Here is a 26,076-nt window from a genome sequence, read left to right as displayed (position 1 = left end):
GAAGCTTTTTAGCTGCTCAGTCGAGAGAAGCATGAAAATTTAAATAAGTCTGAAACCTGAAAGTTCTGAGGAGATCTATTAACTTGTTTCTTCAAGACAGTCTACGTTTTATCTGCTGTTCGAGTTCTACCATCAGTTTTCTTCCAGTATATTACTTGTTTTAATGGAGTGAAGGAAGTTAGGTACAAGCAATAAATTATTGTCTATACAGTTATGTTTTAGGTAAAAATCAGCTTAATAAAACCTTGAATGAACATATTAATCAAATTTTATCTTTAATACTGCATTGAATTTTTTATGGTTCTCTGTTTTAAAACTACTGGATGTATAAGCAGTAACTTTGGAAGAGAGACCTGTGTTAACCAGCTCTGTGTGTTCCAGCTCTGTGTGTTACTGAGCACTTTCTGGCATGGCATTTTCCAGCTACAAGCCATTTATTTTAATTATGACATTTACCAGGGACAGGCTCTCACACTGAATATATTGTATGTATTTGATTTCCTAATATGAATCCAACCAACAAATACACACAGTGACAGTGAGTAAATTGGCAATGCAAGTAAAGTCACTGTGATCTATGGTTGGTTTACTTAAAATCTATGACACAGATTTTCATGGAATATTGTTTTTTTAAAATCACTTTATATGAGTAAGATGTATGATGTATTCCTTGGTTGGGGGAGGGGGTTTGTTCTATGTATTTCTTTTGCCTGCAATATTCAGTGGTCAATTTTTTTTCTACTTTTTGAACTTGCTGTAGAAGGAAAATCCCAATTGCAAAAGAGGCTTGTGCTAAAAAGTAATATTTTGTTGTTTCAGAGTGTCTTAGCATTTGTTAAGGCAGTTAAATAAGAACTTAATACTTTAAATAACTAAAAGATTACTTTACAGATATAATCTAAGTTCCACTGAAAGCTCCTAGCACAATCAGCAGTCTAAACCCCAAGCTTCTTGATTTCCTTTAGAAGACTAACAAAATAAAGTTAGATTTTTAAAACATCGTTTTATCTACTGTGACAGAATCAGTTACTGTAGATTTCTTAATGTCTGTCACTTGTAACATTTCCTGAAATATAGTAACAGTTTACAGTTTCAGATCTTACTGAAAATATTGCCTTAGTTTATAGCATTATGAGTAGTGAAAATGACTGATGAAATACTACATTGCCTGAGCAAAGTAGACACATTTTTTCTCCTTTGCCAAATCAAATTAGGATTTGAATGCAGTTGCTATCACAAAAATGTTTGTTACAATATGTATATGTTACACATCTCTTTTCAGGTCTGTACAGGTTATCATTGCTGTGTCCTCTTGTGTCCTCATCATTCTCTTTGTAAAGCTGTTCCAAACTGGAGCCTGTGTTTCCAGCACAGGGCTGCACAAGTGGGGCTGACAGGTTTGCAAAGAAGTTTTTCATCTTTGATGTTGTAGTTCTACAAGAGCCAATCTTGTGCTGCAGGCTGACAGGGCACCCACCATCTCCACCTCTTAATAGCTTCTCTGATAGAGGGGAAAGCCAGCAAAGGAGCTAGAGCTCCCTGGAAAGGTAGGATGGTGACATCTAGGACTATTAGATGCCACTCACCATCTGTGCAGTGTGTGGATGAGTATCAGTGCTTTGCATCCTCCCTTCACCCCTCAGGAGGACTGAATAGATCCTGGCTGCTGAAGGGGAAGGCAAAGCCCTATTTCTTCATTCCACCTTCCTTACTCTGCACTCCTGTGGCTTCATTTGGGTTTGCTTTGGCACTTTTTTAACCTTGGGCTGATTTATTTTAATTCCAGTTTGGGGAAAAATTGATTAGATGACTTGCATCCTAAGTCTCCTAGTCTTTACTATCTTGTTGATTGGCTTGCTTCCTTTTTTAAATGCATCTTATTTAGAAACCTATTAGGGTTGAAGAGGAATTATCCTGTTTAGGGGAAAGCACAAGATTGAGTTTATTCATGTGAGAATTTTGATATTCTCTTTAGGGGAAGATAATTCTGTGTTCTGTATGTTATTCTGAAATCTGAGAAACTGCTGTGAGATGGTCTGAAAATAGAAGAGATTTTCACTTCTTCTAAGGGCTACAGTGACTCTGAGACAGAAATGCAGTCTGGGGTTGGAGTAGCAACTCTAGGAGTTATGTACTGTAAATAGCCATGGTTGATAAATCAGTTCTTTCCTAAATAGCTCACAGGCATGTTCTGGGGGATTTTTTTCCTTAAACTACAAGCACCCTAGCTGGAAAAAGTGCATGCACAAGGTAACACAATGGAGGGAGAGGAGAAGGCCACAAATCTCATCAAAGCTGTAATGAATAGTAGCTTATCTGTGTTCCTGTCTATGTGGTAGGACTGGTCAGCAAAGAAATAACAATTAAAGATTTGAAAATATGCACCTCATTCTAGAAGTGGTCTGGGCCACCAGGCTTTTTGCCACCAATTTCCTTGTTCTGATCATGTCCTGTTTAGTTGGTGTGGCCTGTCTGTGTGATTAACTCCTCTGACTCTGGATTACTGAAGGTACTTAATTCAGCTCCTTTTGAGTCATCATCCTCTTTTTTCCCCCCATCACATACCCAGATGAAGATTTTACTAATTTGAAGGAAATGCCAATCAATTTAATTAATTATCTGTTAACAGACTTTTAATTACTGATTCTGGTATTGAAACAAACACATTCAAGTTTAGGCAAAACATCCCTCCCCCTGCCTGGTCTCCATCCCAGTGGCCACACGTTGGCTTTTTCACTCCTGTGTGAAGACTTGGTCATTTGCTGAGGCAGGGCATTGTTTTCTTCATTGCTTATCCTTCTGTGTTTTATAACACAATCGAATCTTCTGCTTTGGTACTGTTTTTAGTAACTACTAAGGAATTATGGGCTGTACAGTAAGAATCAAAGATATTCACAGCTTCAGGGGAGGTTAATCTGCGTTGCAAATGCTGGTCTGAGGGCACTTATATGTGCCAAGATCTTTGGAAGAAAATAATATTTTAGTATCTATTCTGGAGGGTTTTTTTCTTTTTATAAAAATAATTTATATTTTGAAGTCTTTTTCTGCCTTCCATGTAGTAGTAACTACTGCAAGAGAAATTGGTTTCCTTAATTTTATAAACCCAGACAGGGAGAGATAGTCTCTTTATAAAACTGTGTCTCTTCTGTGTCAGTATTTAGACAATAAGTTGTAGAACAGAGCTTTAGAGCTGGTCATGCTGTGGTGACAGTTTGCTGATAGGAAGGCAGGTTCATATCCTGAATGATATCAAATCTGTATCCTCATGTGGCATTGCAATAACTTGATTCCCCCTTGCTCTCAGCACTACAATTCACTATCATCTTTGCCTCTTGCAAACTGATGGCTGGATTTACACAACATCCTCTGAAGAAATGTCTCAGGTGAAGAGGATTCTGCAGTCCTTTGTTTTGTTGAATTTGCAATTACTCTTCTGAGTGACAAGCCTTGGACCTTCAGTACCTGTATATGCTTTGTTGCCTCAGATCATCTGTGTTTGTGATTGTCTTGGTTTGTCAGCTGGCCCAAAAAAGAAATCAGTTACAAGGTCTGGTTCTGAGGTTGCTTGTAATGAGTAGGAACTAATAAATGTGGAGACACTGGCTTTGCTGAGAAAAAGCCAATTTCAGGATTTGCTTCATATGTCTGAAAATTCTGCCCTCCTGTATCAATTGGTACAGAGCTTCTAAGTTTTGCATCACCCCACCCTTGCTTCACTTATGTTTTGTAGGTACTGAGTGCATAGTTGTGCGCTTGTGCATAGTTTTGTTTTGCTCTTCTTGTAATTAATGAGGAGAAGGTAAGAGTTCATTACCTCTCTGAATGAACCAGATTCTGGCTTTGTATCCCTGCAAATTAACTTTGCACTGCAGTTGTCTGAGACTGTGAGAGCTTAAGGAATCGTGTTCCTTTCGTAGTTGTGGAGCCTGTCTGGCAGCAGACAGTCTTGCTGTGTTAGTAGCAAGTTAATTGATGTCACTTTGACATTTGCATATAGGAAAAGTTGAACCGAATGAAGAAGGACCCAATTCCTGATTAGTTTTAGAGACTTTAAGGACTACAGTGATGTAAATCTAGTTTTCTTTGCAATGTGGTATGTGTTATTACTTGTTTGTGTAAATGGAGATCATGGTAGCTGTTGGTTCTGTGAAATGTTCTGGGAGGGACAGAGGAGCAGTTTTGTTTGTGTTCCCAAATTACTGAGGTGTAAATTGTCATTTTCATCTGGTCTGGAGGCTTTTGCACAAAGGCTGACCCAGAAAAGTGTTCTGAGATCTGGTAGCTGGTTTTGGTGGCATCCTCTCCACCTGACCTGTTTCCAAGAAGGACTGTGTGTTTCTGGGATCAGGACTCAGGAAAGCTTGTTCAAACAAGCCAGCTGAGCCTCCTGGCTGGGCAGGGCTCTGGTGGATCCTGTTGCAACTCCATGGCTCCTTAGATCTTGAAAGATGATAGAAAGTCAATGGTTTTTACCCTTTCATCTGATGCTATCCTAGTGAGTTATTTCAATGTCCAGAAAGTCAATGGTTTTTACCCTTTCATCTGATGCTATCCTAGTGAGTTATTTCAATGTCCAAGTCCATTCTCCACCAGATTTTACCCATTCAAAGAGTGATCAAACTTCAACTCAAAGATCAGTTATTGCTGAAGGTTTTGTATCAGGTGAGTACAGTGAACATGTGTTATAGTAGTCAGGAATATCTATACTAGAAAAAGAAGAAAATTATTTAACTTTTAAATTTAAAAAATTGAGGCTTTTGTAAATTGTCTTACAAGGTTGGGAGTTTTTTGTGCTTGCTAATTATACTATATGTAAATAATAGATTTGTATCTCAGAATCTTTTTCCAAACTGGAGAGGACAAATTTTATTTCATGACTACCAAGAGGCTACTGGTGTTATCATGTGAACCTTAACAGTATTTTAATTTGCAGTTATAAAACAACAAAACAGAGAAGATACTCTATAGAAGAAATGGTTGCTACATTTGTGCAGTATTTACATTTTTACTTCCCTTTTCACTTTCATTAGCATCCATTGTAGCTGTCCTCAAAGTTTTATTTGGTACGTGTGTTTTTGCAAAAATTCTTAAAAATGGATTAAGACAGATGTGCTGTTTTCTTTGATTCCAGTATTCATTGCTGACAGCACACAGCACTTTTGTGTTTATGATTGCTCTTAAGTTGGCACAAGTATCACTTGAATAATATTGCTTGTGGTAACAAAAGGCTTAAATGGATTCCAGTTTCATGATTTGATGTGGCATTTAGGAAACAAAAAGGAGAGGAAAGCCAATTTAATTTAATAAATTTTCAAGAATGCAGAAAAGTTCAAAGCTTTAGGCTCAAGTTCAATGCTGTAGATTCAGAAATGTGTTGAGCTTTAACTATTCTTTTTTCAGCTTAAGAATATTATGATGCAATTAGGCTGTTTTTAAATCCTGCCTACCTAGGAATTATGAATAGGCTAGCCAAACTGACTGTAATATGTTGTGTGTGTATATATATATATATATATATATATATAAATGGTATTAATTTCTCGGTGCTCTGAGGCAATTTTATTTCCTTAAGTAGTTGTTCATGACTGAAGATTTATGGAGCAGGATGATTTAAGCAGCCAAGTCTTAATTCTCCATAGTAAATGGAGACTGAAGTATACTATAGCTAATATAGAAAAATATGTGCAATAATACAGCTATTGCTAGAAAGCATCTGGATGTGCAAAATATGTGCAGTGTGTTTTTATCATCTGTCAAGGTTTTTGAGCTCTGTCATAGCATCAGTCCAGAACTGACCCTTTTGGAGAGTGTCAGCCCCATTTTCCTGGCACTCCATCTCAGGGGGTGTTCGTTGGCATTTTCACAGCTTTTGTTTAGCTGGGCTAATAAATCCTCAAGAAATCAGAGTTCCTGTGACTTTGAGGTGACCCTAAGTGGTGCTAACTCAAGTCCATCATGGTTTATTAATCCAGGTATTGACTGGCAGAGACTCTTCTCTCATCGTGCTCTGAAGCAGCAGAACTGCTGTGCATATACTGCATTTAAGCTCATAAATTCTACTAGGACCTGAGCTGACTTTTAATTCTGTTGCAGATGCATATACAACCTGCATAAAGAGCTCATGGGTTTGCAAATCTGAGGTTTTATGTCAAAGTAGCAGGTGCATAAATAATCTCCTTTCTGAGTGGAGTGTTCTACCCCTCCCTGCCTTGGTCTCTTGTTTTCCTGCTGCAGCGTTCTGGAGAATGAGAACAGGTTGTGCAGCCTGAGGACACACTGGACAGGTTGCTTTACCAAAAGAGATTAGTGAGGGGAGGGAGGTTGGGCTCCAAAATGTTTGCTTCTTCCTTCAAAAAGGGGTGGGGAGAACACCTTGTGCAACTCCCTGTGCTTCAGGTTGTTTTCAGAATATGGACAAGGCTGCATTCAGCCTGAGAGTCGTGCGTTGTCATGTTAAGAAATAGTTTTAATTTTTGTTGTGCAGACAGGAAAGGTGCTCTAAAAAGTCTGTGGAATGGGTCAGGGCCCTCTTTAACTCAGATGACTGATGTGTCACATTTTCCATTTCCATGTACCCTATCATGTCAGTGATATTCTTTATCCTTGACAGGCATTTAACTTGTGAGGTAAAGAAATGTGGGTTTATTTTAACAAAAGAACCCTGCTAACTGTTTCTTACAGTGCTCTTATAAAGCTATTTTGTGGAGAGGATACAGATTATTATCAGTTGTTTTACTTCTGTGGACTTCTAAAATATAGTTTTGGATATATGTTTTGATAATTTCATATATATGCAAGCTTATTGTTGCTCTTACACTTTAGAGCATTAAAAACAGGCAGAATTTTTAAAGGTTTATTCTTATTCTAATGGATCATCATTTCAGATTTGGACAACCATGAAAGAAATTTAAACAAATTTGAGTCAAACCTTGTAGCACCTGAGAAAGGTTCATTCAATTTGAAAGAGTTTATATGCAAGTACTTAAACAATCTTTGCTCTGTCTAGCAGAAGGAGCAATCCATTATTCCCAGCTGGCTACTACAAAGCTTTATACATCTATGTCAGTCCCTCAAAATACCCCGTGACAGTGAAGGAAATTATGTATTACAATGTGATTCTTGCTGCTGGCATCACATGAAAGTTCAGAGGCAGTGGGAAACTCTCAGAAGTTAGTTAAAAAGCCATGCACGTGTATTGTTGGCAAGTCCAATCTCCTACTTTGATACAATTTACAAGTTCACCGATTTTTTTAGCTGATCAAACAGTTTCTAACTCAACTTGCACTAAGTATGAATTGTAGGTATTTTTTTGCTTGTCACCAGATAATAAAGAAGGGATATGAAATATGATTTGCTTAATGCTTGGGTGAGATTAAAGAAGAAAAGCTCTTCCTGGCTGTATTGGTGAAGAAAAATTGTCCTTCAAATAACATGAGAAGTGTGTGAATATTATGAAAGAAAATATTTCTCTGATGACCTATAGTTGTGCTGGGACTCGATAGGCAAAGTTGTCACTGGATTGGTTCTTTATGGGGGTATGTTACCTCTGTCAGCTTAATCTGTTTTAGAAGGGAAAGCATAAATGATAGTTTATAAAGATTCATGGTATTTTCAGCCTGTGTAAAATCCAGGAAAAGTCAGGCAAGTTAAAACCGTATTCCTTGAGCTGTGACCTCAATGTTGCTAGATACAGGTTTGAGCTCAGTTGCACTGCCTTCATCATTAACATCTGATTTCTGTGGAATGAAAGGAGAATGGTGTGTTTTGAGAGCATTGGTTTCAGAGGCCTGGAGGAGTATTGCAACTGCACAAGCAGAAAAGGGACAATGTACTTCTTAAAAGCATTACAAACTTGGTATGCAGAAGTACTTTATGGGTATTTGGTAAGTAGCACCAAGTCTAGTTAAAACTATGTTGGTTTGTTGATGTGGAATCCTGAAAGTGCTGCTAAAAAAGTTCATTCTGTAGTGAATTTTTTAATGACTGAACAAAGACGTGCACACCAGTTTTACAAAACTTGCTTTATAACATGTTAGTTAACAAAGAAAACAAAAAAAATTCTATGATTTTGGCAATAATTGCGAAGAGAAGCATGTGCAAGAAGTGGAACAAACCAAAATTTTCTTATATCTTGGATTATTACAGGCTGAGAAGAATTTTCAGGTTCCTGTTCTGTCACTGAACAGGTTTTGCTAAGGTAGTTGTTCTCCATCATTCAGATACCATCCCACTATATGATTTCCAAGTAGAACAGAATTGGCATCATTCTTACATTTGCTAGGTAGTTGTCTATTAGTCAGAGTGCACTGTAGGTGCTGTTTGTGCCGAGTTCCATGTGCTGTGCAGGGACTTTCAGAATTCAGCTGTTCCTTAAAGCAGCATTTACTGCAACTTGTACTATTTTACCTGAGAAAAACTAAATTATCCTGAGCTGTTTGCCAGCTAAAACACTGTCAGTCACTGAGCTCTGTGGCACTGTGGAGTTGGGGTCATTTTTAGATGCTGGTGTTGCTTGGTTTGTCTAGACTTGGGCAAAGTAGATTATTTCCTTTCTAGCATTAGTGTGCGACTGGCTTTGTTTTGTTTTGGCTGTGCAGAGCCTAGCAGTTCAAGACCAAAGAAACCTTGATCAAACAAATACATTTTGTCTGCATGAGAAGCATCTTAGGCAGTCGGTTCCCGATGTGGGTGCCTTTGGGCTGTTCCTGACTGTTAGTGTTCAGCAGCAGAAGCAGTGTAATGGATTATTTAACCCTTCCTCAAGTAGGAGTTACAGACAGTTTGTCTAGACTAGCTGAATATGTTATGAAAAGATTTCCTTTTTATCTTTAAAATACCAGAGTTTTTCCTGTAAAACTGAGATTCTTTCTTAATATCAAAAAGTAAATTTGCCTGTCATTACATTTAGGTAAAGGCTAAGTCACAGAAGAAAGGACATTTCAAACAAAGAAAATCCAAAAACCTTCAAATGTTAGAATGATCAGCAAGAAAAATCACTTAATTTTTCAGGATCAGCTAACATCCTCTTCTTAATAATGTTCCATTGCCTCTGCGGGCACTTACTTAATTTAATATCATTGCATTTTAGTACATGAGTACTAAAAACTCACTTAAAGGACCGCAGTGTCTATAACCTTTAGTTAACCTGTTCAGCCTAAGTGAATTCTGGCCAAAAAAATGTCAACGTTTGGCACAAAAATGTTGAGCCAATCTAAGCATAACATTGGTAATAATGCTTTTAGCACATTCTGAGATAATACATTGCCTGTGTTGCCATGGCCAAAAGCTGGAGAGAAACCCTGAACACACACACAAAGCAAAAAGAACCCTCCACAAACAAATATACAAAAAAATGAAACAAAGAACTCCACTCTGGGTGATTAATCTTTAAAAAATGAGACATTCCAGTGATTTAAAATGAACTACTTGCAGGTTTTAGCTTTCTAAAGCTTTTTGCTAGACTTCATAGCAATAAACACACGCTATGTTATAGTTTGTGGATTAAATGAAGAATTTCTGGTTTATGAGAGCGAACTAAATGTACTCTAATTTTGTGACGCATCTCTCAGTGTGTGCAGCGCAGTAGGATACTGGTGTGTGGCCATCAGCTCCAAAGGGCTCTGGTTGGAAGCAGAGCAGAAACTGGTCTTGCGCAGAAATCTGGATAAAAAGGTGCTTAGCACTGGATGTACCTTAAATATTTTTGAGTGTCATCTTTCCTCTGCTCTTAGGCTTGAACTGTACTCGTCCTTAGTTGGATGGAGGGGTAACACAAAGCTCTCTGTGGCTGAATCCATGCAGGCTCCGTGGGCATCAAAGCTGGAGCTGCGTTGCCACCTAGTGAGAAATCCGCAGGGACAGATGTCCACAAGGAACTGCACAAACAGGGAAAAGATCTATCACCTGACTTAAAGTTCATGTCTCAATTTAATTTGAGGTGTACTTAAACATATGAAAACTTAAAACTAAAACAAGTTAGCATTTCCTGATGTGAAATCTGGCTTCTTTACTCGTTAGGAGGACAGCAATGTACAAACTGTTGAGATTTGACATACTGTCAAATGGTTTTTGCTGCTGTAATCTGGTCATTTGTTTCTATTGCCAGGCTATCAATGCTGTCATGCTCAGAGATGTTTGTGCGTGTTCTCAGGACTACCCAGAACCAGTCTGGTGGAAAAACAGCTCCACCAGGGAAGCTCCAGCAAGGGGAGAGGGAAAAGGATTGTTTGCAGTTAAGGTGTATCAGTCCTTGATTCTGTTAACAGTGCAGTTGCACAAGCGCTGCGCCAGCATGAAGAGAAAGATGGTGCAGGAGGGACATCCTCTTTTTGACAAAAGAGGGAACAATTGCTGCATTTAATGGGGCTGCTACTTTTAAGTGCTAGTTTTCAGTACAAGAAAGCACAATCAGTGTAACTATGAACTTACAGCCTTACAATAATTTCAGTATAGTCCACTGTGACCATAGAGGTGAAAATTTTGCCAGTTCAGTGCTCCAGCCAGCATGTAGAATTCTTTTATCAAATACTCACCTTATGGCCAATTGTTTCTCTGTTTTATTTTTGTTTGTTTTTAAAAGAAATTTCACAGCATACTCTTGACAGATCTGCTGCACTTCATTCTTTTAAGGAACTCATTGTATCACAAAGTGTTTAAAATTGTGGTTTGCAGTGTAAAAACCTGTGGTCTATGGTACTTGGGAAGGTGTTTGGTTTCAGGCTGTTAAACAGTGCTGAGAAACAGGTGGGAATTTGGGATTTAATAAATGTGGGTATCAGTAGTGAACCCGCTTTCATAACTTTATTGATCACAACTTGAAGTCAATGACTATTTTCAATTTCCTTTCATTAATTATTGAAAACAGTGAAACATTAGAAGTGTTTCAGATTTTACAGCACAGATTGCAAAATGTTTTCAGCAACAATTCCATTTCTGTTTGGAAGGCCAACCTTGTGACAGAGAGACCCCTCTGTACTCCCTTTTAAATTAATTTATGGAGTTTGTAACCCTGCTTCTGATTATTATAGTCTTTTTTGAATTTGTGAAGCACTTCAGAAACTGCTTTGCCATAGAGAAAAGACAGATTGTGCATATAATTAATTAAAAAGCAATGATAGTCCATAAAGTATTGCTTTCACATTCTTACTGCTTTCACACTCTTTCCCTTTCCCCCTTACCTCTGAACCTGCTGTTGAATATTAACCAAGAGGACATAGAATGTGGAAAATCTTAGATGAGAGATATCTTATCTTTGCTCTTCCTTGAAAAATGCTAGATATTTTTTCAATGTAGTGGGTGCTTTGTAAAAAGTTGCTAAGAATTACCATTTAATTAAATGAAATGGGCTTAGATTATCTGCAGTAAGGCAGCTGTTAAATACTCTTTTGGGAATTCTTATAACATTCTTTTAAAACATTTCTTTAAACATTCTTATTAATTCAAGTGGATTCATTTCCTAAAATACATCACCTTATTTATGAAGCATTGCTTATTTTCATGTCAGTAAAAACGAGGAAGTTAATAAAAGGAGCTGTTTTCATGGACACAATCATGCAAACCAACTTATACTGTCTGTGAGATACTTGATTTTGGACAAGTCTGGTGGATGTATCAGGAATTGAGAGAGAAGTGGGATTTTTTTCACACCCAGTTTTGTGTTCATCATAGCTGACAGAGTATAAATTGAGGAAGGAAAATTGTCTTTAAGTCTCCCAAGACACCCAGCTCCAGCTAAAAAGTGATTAACGTGGTTTTATTTATGTCTGAACAATGAGAAAGAATAGAGTAGTTAGTGAAAGTTACTCAGAATTTAGCAAACATCTACAAAGTCTAATTGCACAAAATGAAGATATCTCTAGGTTTCTTCATGGAAGTCTCAGAAAGGGAAATATTCGCTGTAACAGCATTTGATTGTTCTTCCTTCATGCCAGCATTTTGTTTGCAAACACTACAGTAGCACTAGAACAAAAGATGCTTTTGGGAGGTGGATTCTCTCACATTGCCACTGTGCTTGTTGATTCCCATGGTGCTTTTATCAAGGGCCACTCACAGCCACATGCATTTGTTTCTTTTTGGTGCATGTTTTGAGCATGTTTGCTAACGTACAGATGGATTATGCAATAAGGATTTGGTGACAGTGGAAACACTTTCAGGGAAAGGTTTTACTTGCGTTTTGTAACATCCTAAACAGCTTTAAAGGCTGCTTTTCACAGCCTTTCTTTCTCCTTCCATATTCCTTCTCTTTCTTTTAAGTCAAGTTCTGTAATTGAGCTTGCTCATGAGCCATTTCCCATGCTAAAACTGCAAAACAGTGAGCCAGTGGAGACAAAAATAAATTTGTATTTTTCTTAACTGAGTTAGCACTGAAATGGTTTTGGTGTGTGGTGTGACGAGCTGCAGGCTGCTGGAACAGAGGGCAGGAATGTGTGTGGGATGAAGGGGGAAACAGCCAGCAGTTAAATCAGCTTGGCTACCCCGGAGCCTCAGTCACCCCAAGGTGTGTGGGAGGAGAGGCTGGAAAAGCTTTTAGTGCTTGTTGAGGCAGCGAGTCATTAACTGGTCGGGTGTATCTGTGTGATGATGTTCACATATCCCAGGAAGACAGGAAGTGCTGTTTTAATTAAAGGAAAGGGGAATACTCTCTCGTGGAATAAAAGAAAATACGTAGAAAGAACAAATCTTTACGGCTGAAATGTTGCTGTGGTTCTGCAGTATAGGAGGTTCGCTGCCAATGGCAATACAGGATGTTCCCACCTCCAGCTGCTCGTTCCTGTTGCGGTGTGTTGGCTGCACTGAGAGCTTTTATGACTTCCCTGATGTATTATTAGAATAATAGAGCCTAGAAGTAATTTTCACAGAGCAGCAAGAATGGGCAAAGAGAGAAGATAGGGATATTTTTTAAGTCAGTATTTCCCTGGAAGTTCAGCTGGTTTTGGAAGTGTGACCTCAGGTACGGTGTGATTGGTTAAACTGGAATTTGGTGTTGTGCAGGATTTCCGTGGGGCTGTTACAGGATGACTTGAGGCAGAGGTGTGTAGTGTCTACAGCAGAGAGGGAATTAGGTCTGGATTAAATGTAAGTGGCAAGTTTTTGATAAAGGGAGGGTGCAGGGACAGCCTTTGTGGGAAGAGGCTCGGGGCTGTGGGTTCCCAGACATCTCCAATGGGTCAAAGCTGAACCCATCAGCTTCGTGTGTGGTGCTTCTGTGAAGATACATTTCAGGAGGGGTAGCAACCACTGGAGCAAGGTGTGGGGAGTGTGGAACAAGGAGAAGGCACAGCAAGGTCAGGGAATGAGAAGATTGACGATGGCAGAGCAGATGGAGGACCTTTGCTGGGTAGCAGAGAGGAGCCTGCAGTGTCCTGAGCATGGCCCTCAGCCCTGCACCCCTCACAGCTGGGGCTGGAGGGGGTGAGGTGAGGGAGTGGAGGTAAGCTCATGAAAGGGGGAGGAAATTCTTTGGTCTTGTGTTTATCTTCTTGATTCCCTCTACCCAAATCAATAAGCACATGTTTTACTTGACAAAAAATAAGTTAATTTTGTCAAGGCTGTTTGGCTGAAAATAGTAGCTGATAGACAATCTCTCTGTGTTTATCTCAACCCATGAGTTTGTTTGTTCTTGTCACTTGTATTTTCTACCCCTGCCCAGCTGAGCAGGAGTGTGAGTGGGAGTTTAACATCTAGCAAAGGCTAATAATCCACAGGACAAAACTTAATGTGTGTGTAGGGGGTGAAACAGCTGGAGCTGAGATCTCAGCTGTCCATGCTTCAGGTGGTGCATCAGGCACATTTCAAGACACACAGTTCAGTTTAGCTGTTTCTGGAAGAATTCCATTTCGGTGATCAGGAGCTTCTCCATGATCCTCACCAGAGGATGGTTGGTGAGAATTATATAATCAAGTGAACAAAACATATTTATTTCCCTTTAAAACTTAGTACTACCACATCTATTTAAGTTATAAACAATCATATCTTGCTGTACAAAATATACAGAAGTATTTCAAGCAAGAAGCTTACTGTTGAAGATACTTCAAAATACTGTCATACCCAAGCTGTGGCTGGAAAACTAGTCCTTTAAAGGACTGAACCTGGGAAATCAGAATTGTGTATGTATAAAAATGAATTATATATACATAAAAATTACATGTGCCTCCCATCTTGCTAAGAAACTTGGAGCTGTCTGTCCCAAACAAAGATGGGGCTGCCACAGTCTGTGCACATCACTTTTAAAATAATGAAATGGTGCAATTATTATGTAGGCTACTAGAGATCATCTAATTCTTCCATGAACATACTTTGAAAATGTTCAGTATATTTGAGATGTTTTAAAACCTTGGGTATCAAATTTTTAAAGGAAATTAGGTGTTTGCCAGAATTGTCAGAGATTTGTAGGATGTTAGGTTGTAAATTCCCATGGGAATTTTAAGTGATACTCATGTTTTATGTATGTTTTATGTTTTTTATCAAAGACTGATATATCTTTCTGTGCAATTACATAGAGCAGTTTTTTAGTGCTTCCAGCAATTCAGTTTCAGTGCTGCTATCCACACACGAGGCTACATTTTCTCTGTGTGGTGATTATGGTTGGGAATTCCCTTTTCTATCTTTGAACTTTTCTTCTTTGTTACTGAAGTCTGAACTTTCCTGCTGTTTAAACAACTTTAGTGCCTCTCTAAATAAATAGCAAGGTCTAAAATGGAAACTTTTAACATGTCTCCGGTTGCTAAAAAAGCCTCTAAGTTTTGTAAACAGACTGAAATTCTGGAACATTTATTGGTAACAGTTGTGTAAAAGGATAGCTTGTAAATGCTTTTTAAATTATGATGTAAAGTATGAGCCTGTGTGCTAAACTAGTTAAATGGAACACCAGGTCTTTGTCTCTGTTCCTGGTTGTGTGAAAATACCTTTCATGTAGCTGGCAGAGAAACTTCTAAAACTTGTGCTTTTAAAACTTGCAGTTCTATTTATTATCACTGTTGTCAATTATGTCTAAATTTGAAAAAAGTGCTGACAGGGAAGGCTTAAAGAATGAACCAGAAAGTCATTTCTTCAGCCATATGAAGAACAAGAGAAAAATGAATGGATGAAGGGTTCAGAAAGGGATTCAAGTGAAGTTAAATTGTCCAGCCAGTAAAAGATGACAGTTTGGTTTAGATTCCAAGACATGCAGGTAAATTTTGTTTACTAGTGGAGGAGGCTGCTGTAGAGATGGGACACATGACCACTGCTAAATGACACATCACCTCTTGCTGCTTAAAGCCATCTTGCTCCATTGGCAGATTCTAGAGTTGTCTTGAATCTTTTGTAGATGTCTGGAATATGAAAGGATAATTTGAATATGGGATGTGTGTATGGGACCTTTATTACTACACAACATGGCTCAAATACTCAGCAGAGGTTTAGAAAACTTAACAGAGGGTAGGAAATAGTTCATACAATGTGGTATTCAGAATGATGCCACAGATAATATTGTGGCTCACAAGACAGTAACAGGATTTTTCTTGGGATATCCTCAGTCACCTGGTGCAAGCGAAGTTTGTGTTGGATTCAGAACATGTATGTGGATACTTGGGACTTTATTTACCTCTTTGACCTGTGGAGGTAAAATTTAATTCAGTCTAGAAAAAGCATTTGATAAATGATTGAGCAGATGCTGATGTCATTTTTTTGAGTGAAAACAATGAAATGTGTCATCTCTGCCTTTTCTCCTCCTCCCCTTTCCTTTTTACTGGTCTTAAACATGACTTATTTTGACCTTTGGGTCACAGTCCGAATGTACTTCAGAATCCATCATCTCTTTCCTGCCCTGTGGCTTTGTTGAATCAGTGTGGTATGTGCTTGTCTGTCTCTTTATACCTCGTTTTCTTTTTCTTAATAGCCCTGCTATTGAACAAGTCCCTGCTGTGTTTAAAATAGGACTTTGTTCTGCTCTTAGCCCCAAGACCCCTTAGTCATAAAAAACCTTGTTCTGTAACTTCTATTCATTTGTTTTCCTGTTTGGAGATTTTATTTTCCACTTTGTTTCTCCTTCCTCATGTGCTGGTGCTCAGTCTGAGCAATTGCTGCACTCATCCAATATTACACAGAGGAATGAGGGAAATGGCAGCATATACTTTCTTCCTTTCAGTTCTAATTCCTTTCAAATAAAGCCCACAAAATATTAATAAAGGGAGCAGCCAAAATAAACTCTTTTGAACACAGTTTTTGCCTGTATATAAAGCAGAACTTTCCTGCAATTTCATTTTGGGTATTTTCACTTGGCTTTCTATTTGAAATAGGTATTGGATCCACAGCAAAGTGTGGTGGCATTAAAGTTGCTATAAAGTAAGAGACAAAATAAAAGCAGCCTATTTTCTGAAGATCATAGTCATTCTCAGAATAACAGTTTTTCATTCTCTTACACTGGTCTCAATGTGCTCATCTCTGATCCTGTTTAGAAAGGACTGGATGTGTAGTAGGGTGAACCTCTCTGCCTGGGAAAGGGGTGGGAACCATTTAGTGTCAAATCATTGACTATTGTGATGGAAGGGAAGGTTACAGTGTGGCTTCAGTAGTTATTCTGCATTAAGGTGATGTAAGAACTGATAATGTATTTTCCATAGTGAAAGACATACTGCTGTTTCCTTAGGTTGTAGAATTTCACCTAAATAAATAGATGGACAAATAAAGACCAAATTTTACATTAATTTCTTTATCAACATTTCTTCTGTATCACTGAATGATACTTCTGTTTGCTGTTCTGCTTGCACCTCCTAAGATGCCATTACATTATGGTTTCTAAAGGATCGCTCTGTCATTTTGCTTTTAGATTATATTTGCATGGTTGTGAGGGAGGGGACACATAATGCAGGTGTAATATGAAAGTTCTGGAGCAAAATCTGCACTTTGTGGATCTGTACATTTTTCTTGGATTGAAATGTAGTCATTTCCAAACTCTCAGCTTTTCATTTGAATGTATAGATGGCTGAAAGATCCAGAGTCTAGCATAAATCTGAGTTACCTGTTACATGCTTCATATAAAGGAATGTTTATCTTGCTGCTTGCATTTTTCAGTATAATTGATTCATGTTAAGAATGTAAGAGGCACATGTGAAAATAGTGCATTGTAAATTTCTTTCTAGTGTAGCCCAATTATATGGTAATTATTTTCAAACCAAGAAATCATGATGTTATTTCTCCATAAATGCATGTGTAGGTCATTCTTGAGCAATGACCAATTGTATGGAAAGAGAATAGGAAAGTAAAATGTCTGCTTCAGAATTCATACTGATATTTTCCTCACTTATCAAATTATCATCAAAGCTATTAATTCAAGATTTTGCTATTCTTTCTAGAATGTAAGTAGATAACTTAAAAGAAAAAAAGTTTAAGGATGATTAAATAATAGAAATACCAAATTGTTTGAACAAAGAAGAAAGAAAATTAATTCAGAGTGGTTTGTTTTTTTGCATTTCTTTATCTGCAGAAGGATTGATTTGTGATCAGAAAAAGTAAGAGTGTTGTTTAAAACAAAATCTTTCAAGATTTGAGAGATTTCAGAGTGGTTTCTGCTCTTCTTTTAACTGCAACTTTTCCTGCTTTATTCACTCTTTTCTAGAACAGAGATGCAAACTAACATATGCTGATTAAAATTTCCAGTGTCATTTAATATAATGTGATTTCAAAATAAATGCTATTGAAGAAGTAAACTGCAAGAAATTTAACCATAAGAAAAATACTTCTTTACTTCTGAGGATGATCAGGTGCTGGTGTGGGTTTTCTGGGCAGGTTGTAGAGTTTCCACACCTGGACATGTTCAGAGCTCAGCTGGGTGTGGCCCTGCACCATCTGCTCTGCTTCACCTTGCTTTGAGCAGAGGATTTAGAGTAGAGACCTCCAGTTCTTACTAGTCCTGTAGTGTGGTGTAAGTCTGTCTTCTGCATTTGGAGGTAATTCTGCAGTGTTGTTAAATATTTAGGATTAAAATCTCAGTGTAGTCTGCACCTGTACATTCAAGGAACTTAGTTCTGTAGAGTTCTTCAGATTATGACCAAGGAGATTTTCTATTAATATGTGAATTCAAGAATCTGTTAAATTTTGAGACATATGTGAGTATTTGAATTAAACATAATTAAATATTATCTTGTCAGAGTTCTTTATAAAGATGAATGAATTTTCTAGAAATTTCAAATGTGTACATCTTTCCAAACATTGTGTTCTAAACAGCTTGAATATCTAGCTAACCTGCAACTACCTTCTTGTCTTCTACAGATCTGAAGAGAGAAGCCAGTATTTGTCACATGCTGAAGCATCCTCACATTGTTGAACTGTTGGAGACATACAGCTCAGATGGAATGCTTTATATGGTCTTTGAGTTGTAAGTTTCTTGCCTTGATTTTACCTTTCCATGTTGTCATTTGCTAAATAAAATCCTAAAAGTATGTCTGCTCATTGCAGTAGGTTTTGTAGCTCAGAGGGCTGGAGTACTTTGAAAAACTTTATTTCTGGCAAGTCCAGGTTGTCCCAGATAATAAAAAAAAAGTTGTACCATTGTCTAAGTGGTGAACACCAGGGCTTTCTAAAGAAAGGCATGATCTTTTTTGATGGCTGCAGGGTAAGAAAAGTTGAAAATCTGCTGATAGACATCATCTTTGGGTAACTGAGGGTATTTTGTTCCAGATATGAAATTTTATTTCTTTTTTTTTTCACACTGTTTCTTCTTTAGCACTGCTTTTCTATCATTAGATAAGAAAGTAAAGTTATTGCTGTTTTTAAGTGTTCTTACAAATCAATATACTTGTTCACAATATATGAAAAGGGTTTTTTTTCTACAAGATCTGTTTTGGAAGTTTGAATGTAAGAGTTTAGTTGTAAGAGGTAGGAAAATGTGACTTTTCAGCAATGGACAGGTATTTTTATTCAACATCAAGAAACAAAGAAGGGAGACAGCCCCAAAATGACCACATTCTTTTCTTTGAGGAAACCTTCCTGAGTTAGGTTTATCTAAATGGGAAGGATACAACCAGACATGTGAAATGGTCTTTTGGGCGTGTTCTGTATTGGATCTTCTTTCTCTCTGCCTACCAGCTCTTCTTTTTATGCTCCCTGTATATCCATTCCTAGTCAGTTTGGGCATATATATTTTTACCTCCTAAATTTCTCTGATCTTCCTCCGTTATGTTTTCTGGTGGATTTGAGCTGCTGATGTTGGAGTAACCACATCATAAAGGTTTGTTAGGTAAAACTGGCTTGCCCACTAGAGCCAAGACTTTGATTTGAAATGTCCACCTAAAAAATAATTCTCACATGTTTTACCACTGAGGTAGTAGAAAAGCCACAACAAAAACATTAGGTAAAAAAAAATTGGGCATTTTTTAGATGAATTCATAAACTTGCAATTTTGTGAAGTAATTGTTCTATGCTTTCCTCTCTGTACATTTTTATTCAATACTGACTTTGCATTTTATTTTGAAAATCCCAAAGCATTGACCATGGGACTTTAATTACCCTATTATAAAATAATTATGTACACCTTGGGTAGTCATACTCAGATAATTAACAAGATTTTGAAATAGGAAAAAAAAAGGGTTGCTTCTATTTTTAACATGCTGATAGCTCCGAAATAGGAGACAAAAGCAGTAATTATTTTTTAATGACAATCCTATTATAATTTATGTTTGTACACACAAAAAGCAAGTCTGAACAATGAGAATTACTACACAAATACTGCACCTAACTTCAGGCCACATGAAAGAAGGAATTACCAAGCTGAATTATTTGAGGGATGATGATTTTGTTTATCATATGTATGTCCTTGTCTCCTTTGTACACAAAAGTCATCAGTCTTTTGTAGCAGTGATAGAAAGCAAGGCTGTAGGAACACCTGTGCTCAGAATGTGGGAGGGAGGGGAAGGGCTGTGGCAGGATGTGGGGCTGTGCTGGAGGGGATGCTTTGGTAAAGGATTCAGCAGCAGGCTGGTGTTTGTGTGGAGTGAGACTTCATTGTCCGAGTGTGAGCAGCCAGGGCCACACTCTGTAACTGTGACCAGAAAAACAAACTTGGAGTTAGCAGAAAAGCATCTCTGTACATCTCTGTAGGTAATTAATTTTCCTCCATACTGCTTTCTGTTCATTATGTTGTTACTGTAACCAGCTCAACTGATTTGCAGCAAATTTCTATCTACAGTAATAAAATATATTTTATTAGAGTCTAGTTACTCTGAAGGGACTGAGGAGGGGACAGCACAGATCTGCAGAGCTAAACCCTGCTGTGATGAGTGATTTATGGGCTCACAGGTGCTTTGCTTGAAAACTGAGGCAGGCTTAGCACATAAAATGTGTGGAATAACCAAACCTAAACCTTGGTGCCATCACTTGAACATAAATGAGACATTTTTTTCACTGTTGTTTCATAGGCTGTGAGCTTGCTGGGGCAGCTGCTATGAGGACCTTGAATATCTTGCCAAACTTACTGATACAGGAGAAGCACAAATGAAACAAGCAAATGTAGCATGTACCTGGGAACAGCTGATTGAACCACTCAGGAAAATGTACAATTTGTGCCCAGTTTGGAAAGCTTTTGTGAAAATAAACATTTTAAAAATCAAACTGCGATTCATAGAAGCACCGATGAAGATGCACAGTAGCAATAACATTTAACACCAAAAAAATGAGCTCTGTTTTGAACCCCTTATTCATACACAAGCTCAAGCACTCTTTAGAATGGCCCATATCTCAGATTATTACCAGTAGGCTGCATGGTGCTGCTGTAATAAATTGCACTGAAGCAGGTGGCCATAATAGATGAAGTGCATGTGTAGGGTAAGAAGCAGTCCCTATCCCAGAAGGCCTTATTGCTAAGGTGAAAATATTATTTTAAAAGCATTACAAATGAGAGAGGATCTACCTGTGCAAAATTATTTCCCTCACACACATCCCAGCTGCGCCTCCGGAGGGACTCTTTACTCTGAAGGAAATGATCCCTTGGAGGCTCTAGAGACACCTAATATCTGGGAAAGGCCACTTCTACTCTCTATAATAGAGTTGCAATTTTCTTTCCCATTTTTGGTGTTATTTGCTGGCAGCTGTGTAGAATCATGGGGTCATTTAGGTTGGAAAAGACCTCTTAAGATGATCAAGTCCAAGCATTAACCCAGCAGTGCCAAGTCCGCACTAAACCATGTCCCTAAACTCCCCATCTACACATCTTTTAAATAACACCAGGGATGGTGACTACACCATTAACCTGGGCATCCTGTTCTCATGCTTGACAACCCTCTCAGTGAAGAGATTTTTACTGCTACCCAATGGAAACCTCCCCTAGCACAAATTGAGGCCATTTTGCCTTTTGTGATTGCTTTTGTTACCTGAGAGAAAAAACCAACCCTGACCTGGCTACAACCTCTTTCAGGCATTTGTAGAGACTGAACCTATATGTGAATAAGACATAAGCCTCCTGGTTTTATTTAGAATACTGTTTTCTCTGTGGTATACAAGTGTCACTTCATATTCTATTGCTTATTATATTTTTTCCTAATGATCATTGATTTTTATCAATGAGAATACTTTGAGAAGGGCCAGAGCTACTTGCAATATTTCTAAAAGAAAGTAAGTATTCATTTTGAAGGGTCTGAAAACTAGATTTTAGACTTATGAGTACATTATTTGCAGTTTATCCTCTGTATGTATGGACTGAGAGTACTTCCATGCTGAAGAGCTCAGATACAGGAGCAGTGAGTGCATTCCAAAATACCTTAGTATTTGGTAATTTGCAGAATATTGTCTCACTATACTTAGGTGGGGTTTTTTTCTTGGTGCATTCTAAGAGAGATTTATATCTTGGGACGTTAGAAGAACTGATCTGTTAAGATTTAGCAGTTTAGTTGTTTAGTATGTAAATCTAGTTGTATACATACAGCTTTGCCATTTAATGTAGCTAACATGTAAAAATGCTTCAGGTTTAAAATCTCAAATTCATAAAAGCAGTATTTAACAGGGTTGCAGTAGGCTTATTTGGGGTAAATGAAGAAGGCAAGTCTATGAAAACTGTTCAGGTGAGGGCAAAAATGCCATTGTGCACAAGCCTTAAACATACATGGTACAAAACCCAATAAACTCAGTAAGAGCAGTCTGTCAACTCTGAATTCTTTTATCTTACTTTTATTAACTAATAATTCTGTTCTCTGAGTGAAGCAGTGCTTCTAAAGCTTTCTCATTCTTCAATGAATTAAATTGCAGACCACATCCTATTAGGTCTGCAGATTCAAAGCTATCATACCCCAATATGAAAACACAGATTTCTTATGCAGTATGATGTCTGTTCTTCAGTCACTGCTGGTGTCAGAGCAGATATATAGATATACATATATTTACTTACTGTGTGTATTTATTTATTTATTTAAAACACATCAGTCCCAGTCAGTTCATGTCCTTTCCATGAGCTCCCTCTGCTGGTGTCAGGAAATTTTCTCAGGCTACAACTATGTTCTGATTTTTCCCAAATTTTTATGCATCATCGGCTTATGTCCTTAGCATGAATATATTTGTATGTTTACTTCAGTGGATTTATCCACTTATCTTTTTTTTTTTCTTTTTTTGTGGTTTTCACATGCTTATGCCGATAGTTGCAAACCCTTGAGACTTCTTGAACTTTCATTCCATCAATATTCCAAAACTTCATTGCTCTTGTACCATACAAGGCTTTCAATTTCTGCAAAGTCATCTAGTGGTTGAGCTACTGCTGAGTTTTTACTCTGTTGGTTAACTGAATTTTCTTGGATTTCTTATACCTTAGGTTGACTCTGACTTTTTTTCAGCCTCAGCTAGGCAAAAGTCTCATGCTTTTTAGGTAAAATTCAATATCATGTATTGAATATATTGTGTCACATGGAGTGATAAAACTGTCTTTACACATGAATCATAATTTTGTCTTTAAAAAAAAGGTTTTGTCTTGAAAAAATGGTCAGTTGAAGTCAGAGATTGAAGTACACCCAACTCATATTTGTGCTTGGGAGGCCAACAGAGTTAATGGAGTAAAACTTTCAAACATATGTGCCAAGAAGAAATTCAAACTGGCACTTAGTGGTACAAAATTTTGATTAAAAATTCTGGAATCTGTAAGTGGGAACTAGAAATAGATGTTAAAGACCATGCTGATTATAAACACCTTGTATAATAGAAAAGTCAATGTAGAAACATTACACTCCTCCCTCCATGTCTCAGGAACTATTGGTGCTGCTAAAAAGCTTGAGTGCTTCTGGATCTTTAATTTTAATGACTTCTTACAAAGTACAGATAATTAGTCTTCTAAAGAGTCCTTCTGCTTCATGAGAATGACATCTCCTTATTTTTGGTAACTGATCATACATTTTGTATATTCTACATTTGAGAAAAAGTTGAGAGGTTGTCAGGAGGGATTTTTTCCAATAAACCAGTGAATTAATTCCAGGTTTATGCTGCTCTCAGTGTCCCTGCCCCATGGCTGCTGTAGGGACTCTGTGATAGCCTCTGGGTGATATTTAGCCCTGTATGCAGACCTGTGTGAGGAGTTGTGCAAGACAGAAAAACTGCTGGGTGAAAAAACCTACAGAGGGATATTGATTCAGTGAAGAACAGACATGGTTTGGCAATATGGGGCTCTTTGCACTCTTCAATGTGCTTTTCTTTTGGTCACCAGTCCCTCTTAGAGTTGTCAGTGCTCTAGCCACATGATAGTGTATTTTGCATGAGGGAGACCTTTGGGATTTATTTGGGAATTAAAGCTTCTGCACATGGCTTGTGGCTCCCTAAGCAGAAATTTGTCATTGCAGGTATGTAACAAAGCGAAGTTATGCTGATATTTTGAATAGTTTACTGAAACAGCCTTGGGACTGTTTGATGTCCAAATGCTCTGGAAATCCAGCCTTTTGGGTTATTTCCCCCTTAATTCTTTGTGGAGAGTAAAAAAGAAAAGGTGTGAAGGCTGAAGATGTCATGTTACATCCAATATTTTTGCAAGCGCCTTATTAAACATGAGTTATGTGATTTTTTTTTTTCCTGTTAACTCTTGTTGCTGTCTTCTTGCCCCATCAAGCTGTGAATATTTCTAGATACCAATCTTAGGTCCCTTTCAGGAGAGGAAAAGAAGGGCAGCACCAGCCTGCTTTCATTTTAGAGAAATGGCAGCCTAATTTCAGACTAAGGTCTGTGAACATATCTGCATCCAAAGTGTAATGCTGCTCATTCTGGGAAGTTTGGTGATCAGAAAAATGAGGGAGAAGAGGAAAAAGGTATCAAGTTTCAGAGCTGGTGATACAGTATGTGTGGGCTGTCAGTGTTCTCAGGTATCTCTGAGCTGTAAAATCTCATCTTGGCTGCTTAATTATCCACAGGAGAGCGCCAACTGGCAAGACTGTACTGTACTTCTAGAGTATTTTTAAAGTCTTCATTTAAAATTCAAATTGAGTACCATTTTTTATTACTGCAGTCATTAGTATAGAGTTGCACTTGTAATGCTTGTAAGAACACACTTAACCTAGTATCAGGAGTTAATTGTTAAATTGCAGTGTCCTCTTTGCAGGGCATTGACTTTTCTTGCACACCTTGTTCAATGAGCAGTTTAAGCAATTAAGTAAATGTTTGGTATTGGTAACGCTTTAAGAGAACTTACATGACTTGAGGGACATAAAATGGTTAACCTGTGGCAAGCCATTTTCTATTAGATTACCCATTAAATGCTGTTTTCATTGAGTAATACACTGTACTTATATTTAGAGTACTTTATGTAGGATTTATGTAAGGGAAATAAATAGATTTTTTTAAGCATTTTTATGTAATTGATTGTAATTATCAATTTTAAGCATTTTTGCCTCTTTTTACCTGCAGTATGGATGGAGCAGACCTGTGTTTTGAAATTGTGAAGAGAGCAGATGCTGGATTTGTCTACAGTGAGGCTGTAGCCAGGTATTTATTATAATTTTAATTAATCCCTCAGGATAAATAGGAAAGAATGGAATATAGTGTTGTACAATCTGTTAGGTAAAAGTTGAAAGTTGTACTATAAATAATCCTGTTTCCACACTCTAGATGTTTATTGCAATAATTAGCATAATCAAAGTAGAATTTTGGAGCATTTTGCCATTTACTAGTTACAGATTTGGATGAATTACTGAGTAAAACTGTATTTCACATCTGATACCTAATCGGTTGTGTTTGCCTTTATGAATCTCTCATATGATGGTATTAAGTGACACAACCTGACAGAGTGAGGGTTTTGCTGGTCTTGCTAGATGGAGTTGGTTTGGTTTTTTCTTTCTAATGTATCACTGTGTTTATGGTCACCTCACCTTTTCGCTTATGAGATTAACTAAGATGAAAGAGTCTATAAAACTGCGAAAGGGTAATGAAATCCACTGTCCTAATGGCCTGATTGTTGAGCTCAAAACCCACAGCATTCTTCATTTGCTTTTCTCAACACTTTAGATTTTTTAGCATGATAGGAACCCGGTTGGAGGAGACCTGCATGTCTGTATTTGAACCTCCTGCTCGGGGCAGGCTCAGCACAGCCTTTGTATCATGTTGCTCAAGGCTTTCTCCAGTATTATTGTATTATTCACTGCTATAAACCTAAACTCTATTCTACAAAACTCTGTATATTTGAAGTTAAATTGGTTGACTAGTTTTATACAGTTAGACTCCTAATATTTAGATTGTTAAATATGTATAGTAATTTTTCCTGCGGGTTTGTCATGTATAATGTCTTTGTTTTTTCAGTCATTACATGAGACAGATACTGGAAGCTCTACGTTACTGTCATGATAATAATATAATTCACAGAGATGTGAAGGTAAGTGGCTTAATTACTTTCTTTTTCTTCACCACAATAGTGCAAAGTACAGATCTTCAATTTCTGTAATTTAGAGAAGGGAGGAGCTCTAGAAAAGAAATCTCTATTTGCTGAGTTGTCTTTGCTATTATTTTGTCATGTAAGATTAAAGCCCACCCTAATTCCATCAATATAGAATATTTAGGAGGTCTGTATTCACAAATTACACATGCATTTGATTACAACATGCTTTGAAAGTCAGTTTAATTTCTAGTTTTTGAATATTCATATGAAAT

At 37.6% G+C, this 26,076-nt stretch overlaps 1 protein-coding gene across 9 annotated transcripts in view; it reads left to right on the top strand.

Moving 5' to 3' along the window:
- CASK (calcium/calmodulin dependent serine protein kinase) overlaps positions 1–26,076 on the top strand; it is a 187,195-nt gene that overhangs the window by 59,159 nt on the left and 101,960 nt on the right. For all 9 annotated transcript variants that reach the window (XM_030282940.4, XM_030282926.4, XM_030282892.4 and 6 more), the window contains exons 3-5: positions 18,250–18,355; positions 24,841–24,918; positions 25,729–25,801. In XM_030282940.4, the coding sequence (XP_030138800.1) occupies positions 18,250–18,355; positions 24,841–24,918; positions 25,729–25,801 (257 nt within the window). The remainder of the gene's footprint in view (positions 1–18,249; positions 18,356–24,840; positions 24,919–25,728; positions 25,802–26,076) is intronic.

This window comes from Taeniopygia guttata, chromosome 1, assembly GCF_048771995.1.
Source record: "Taeniopygia guttata chromosome 1, bTaeGut7.mat, whole genome shotgun sequence".
In the NCBI taxonomy this organism is placed as follows: domain Eukaryota; kingdom Metazoa; phylum Chordata; class Aves; order Passeriformes; family Estrildidae; genus Taeniopygia; species Taeniopygia guttata.
Note: the sequence above shows the minus strand (reverse complement) of the source record. Positions and strands in the feature narration are given on the sequence as shown.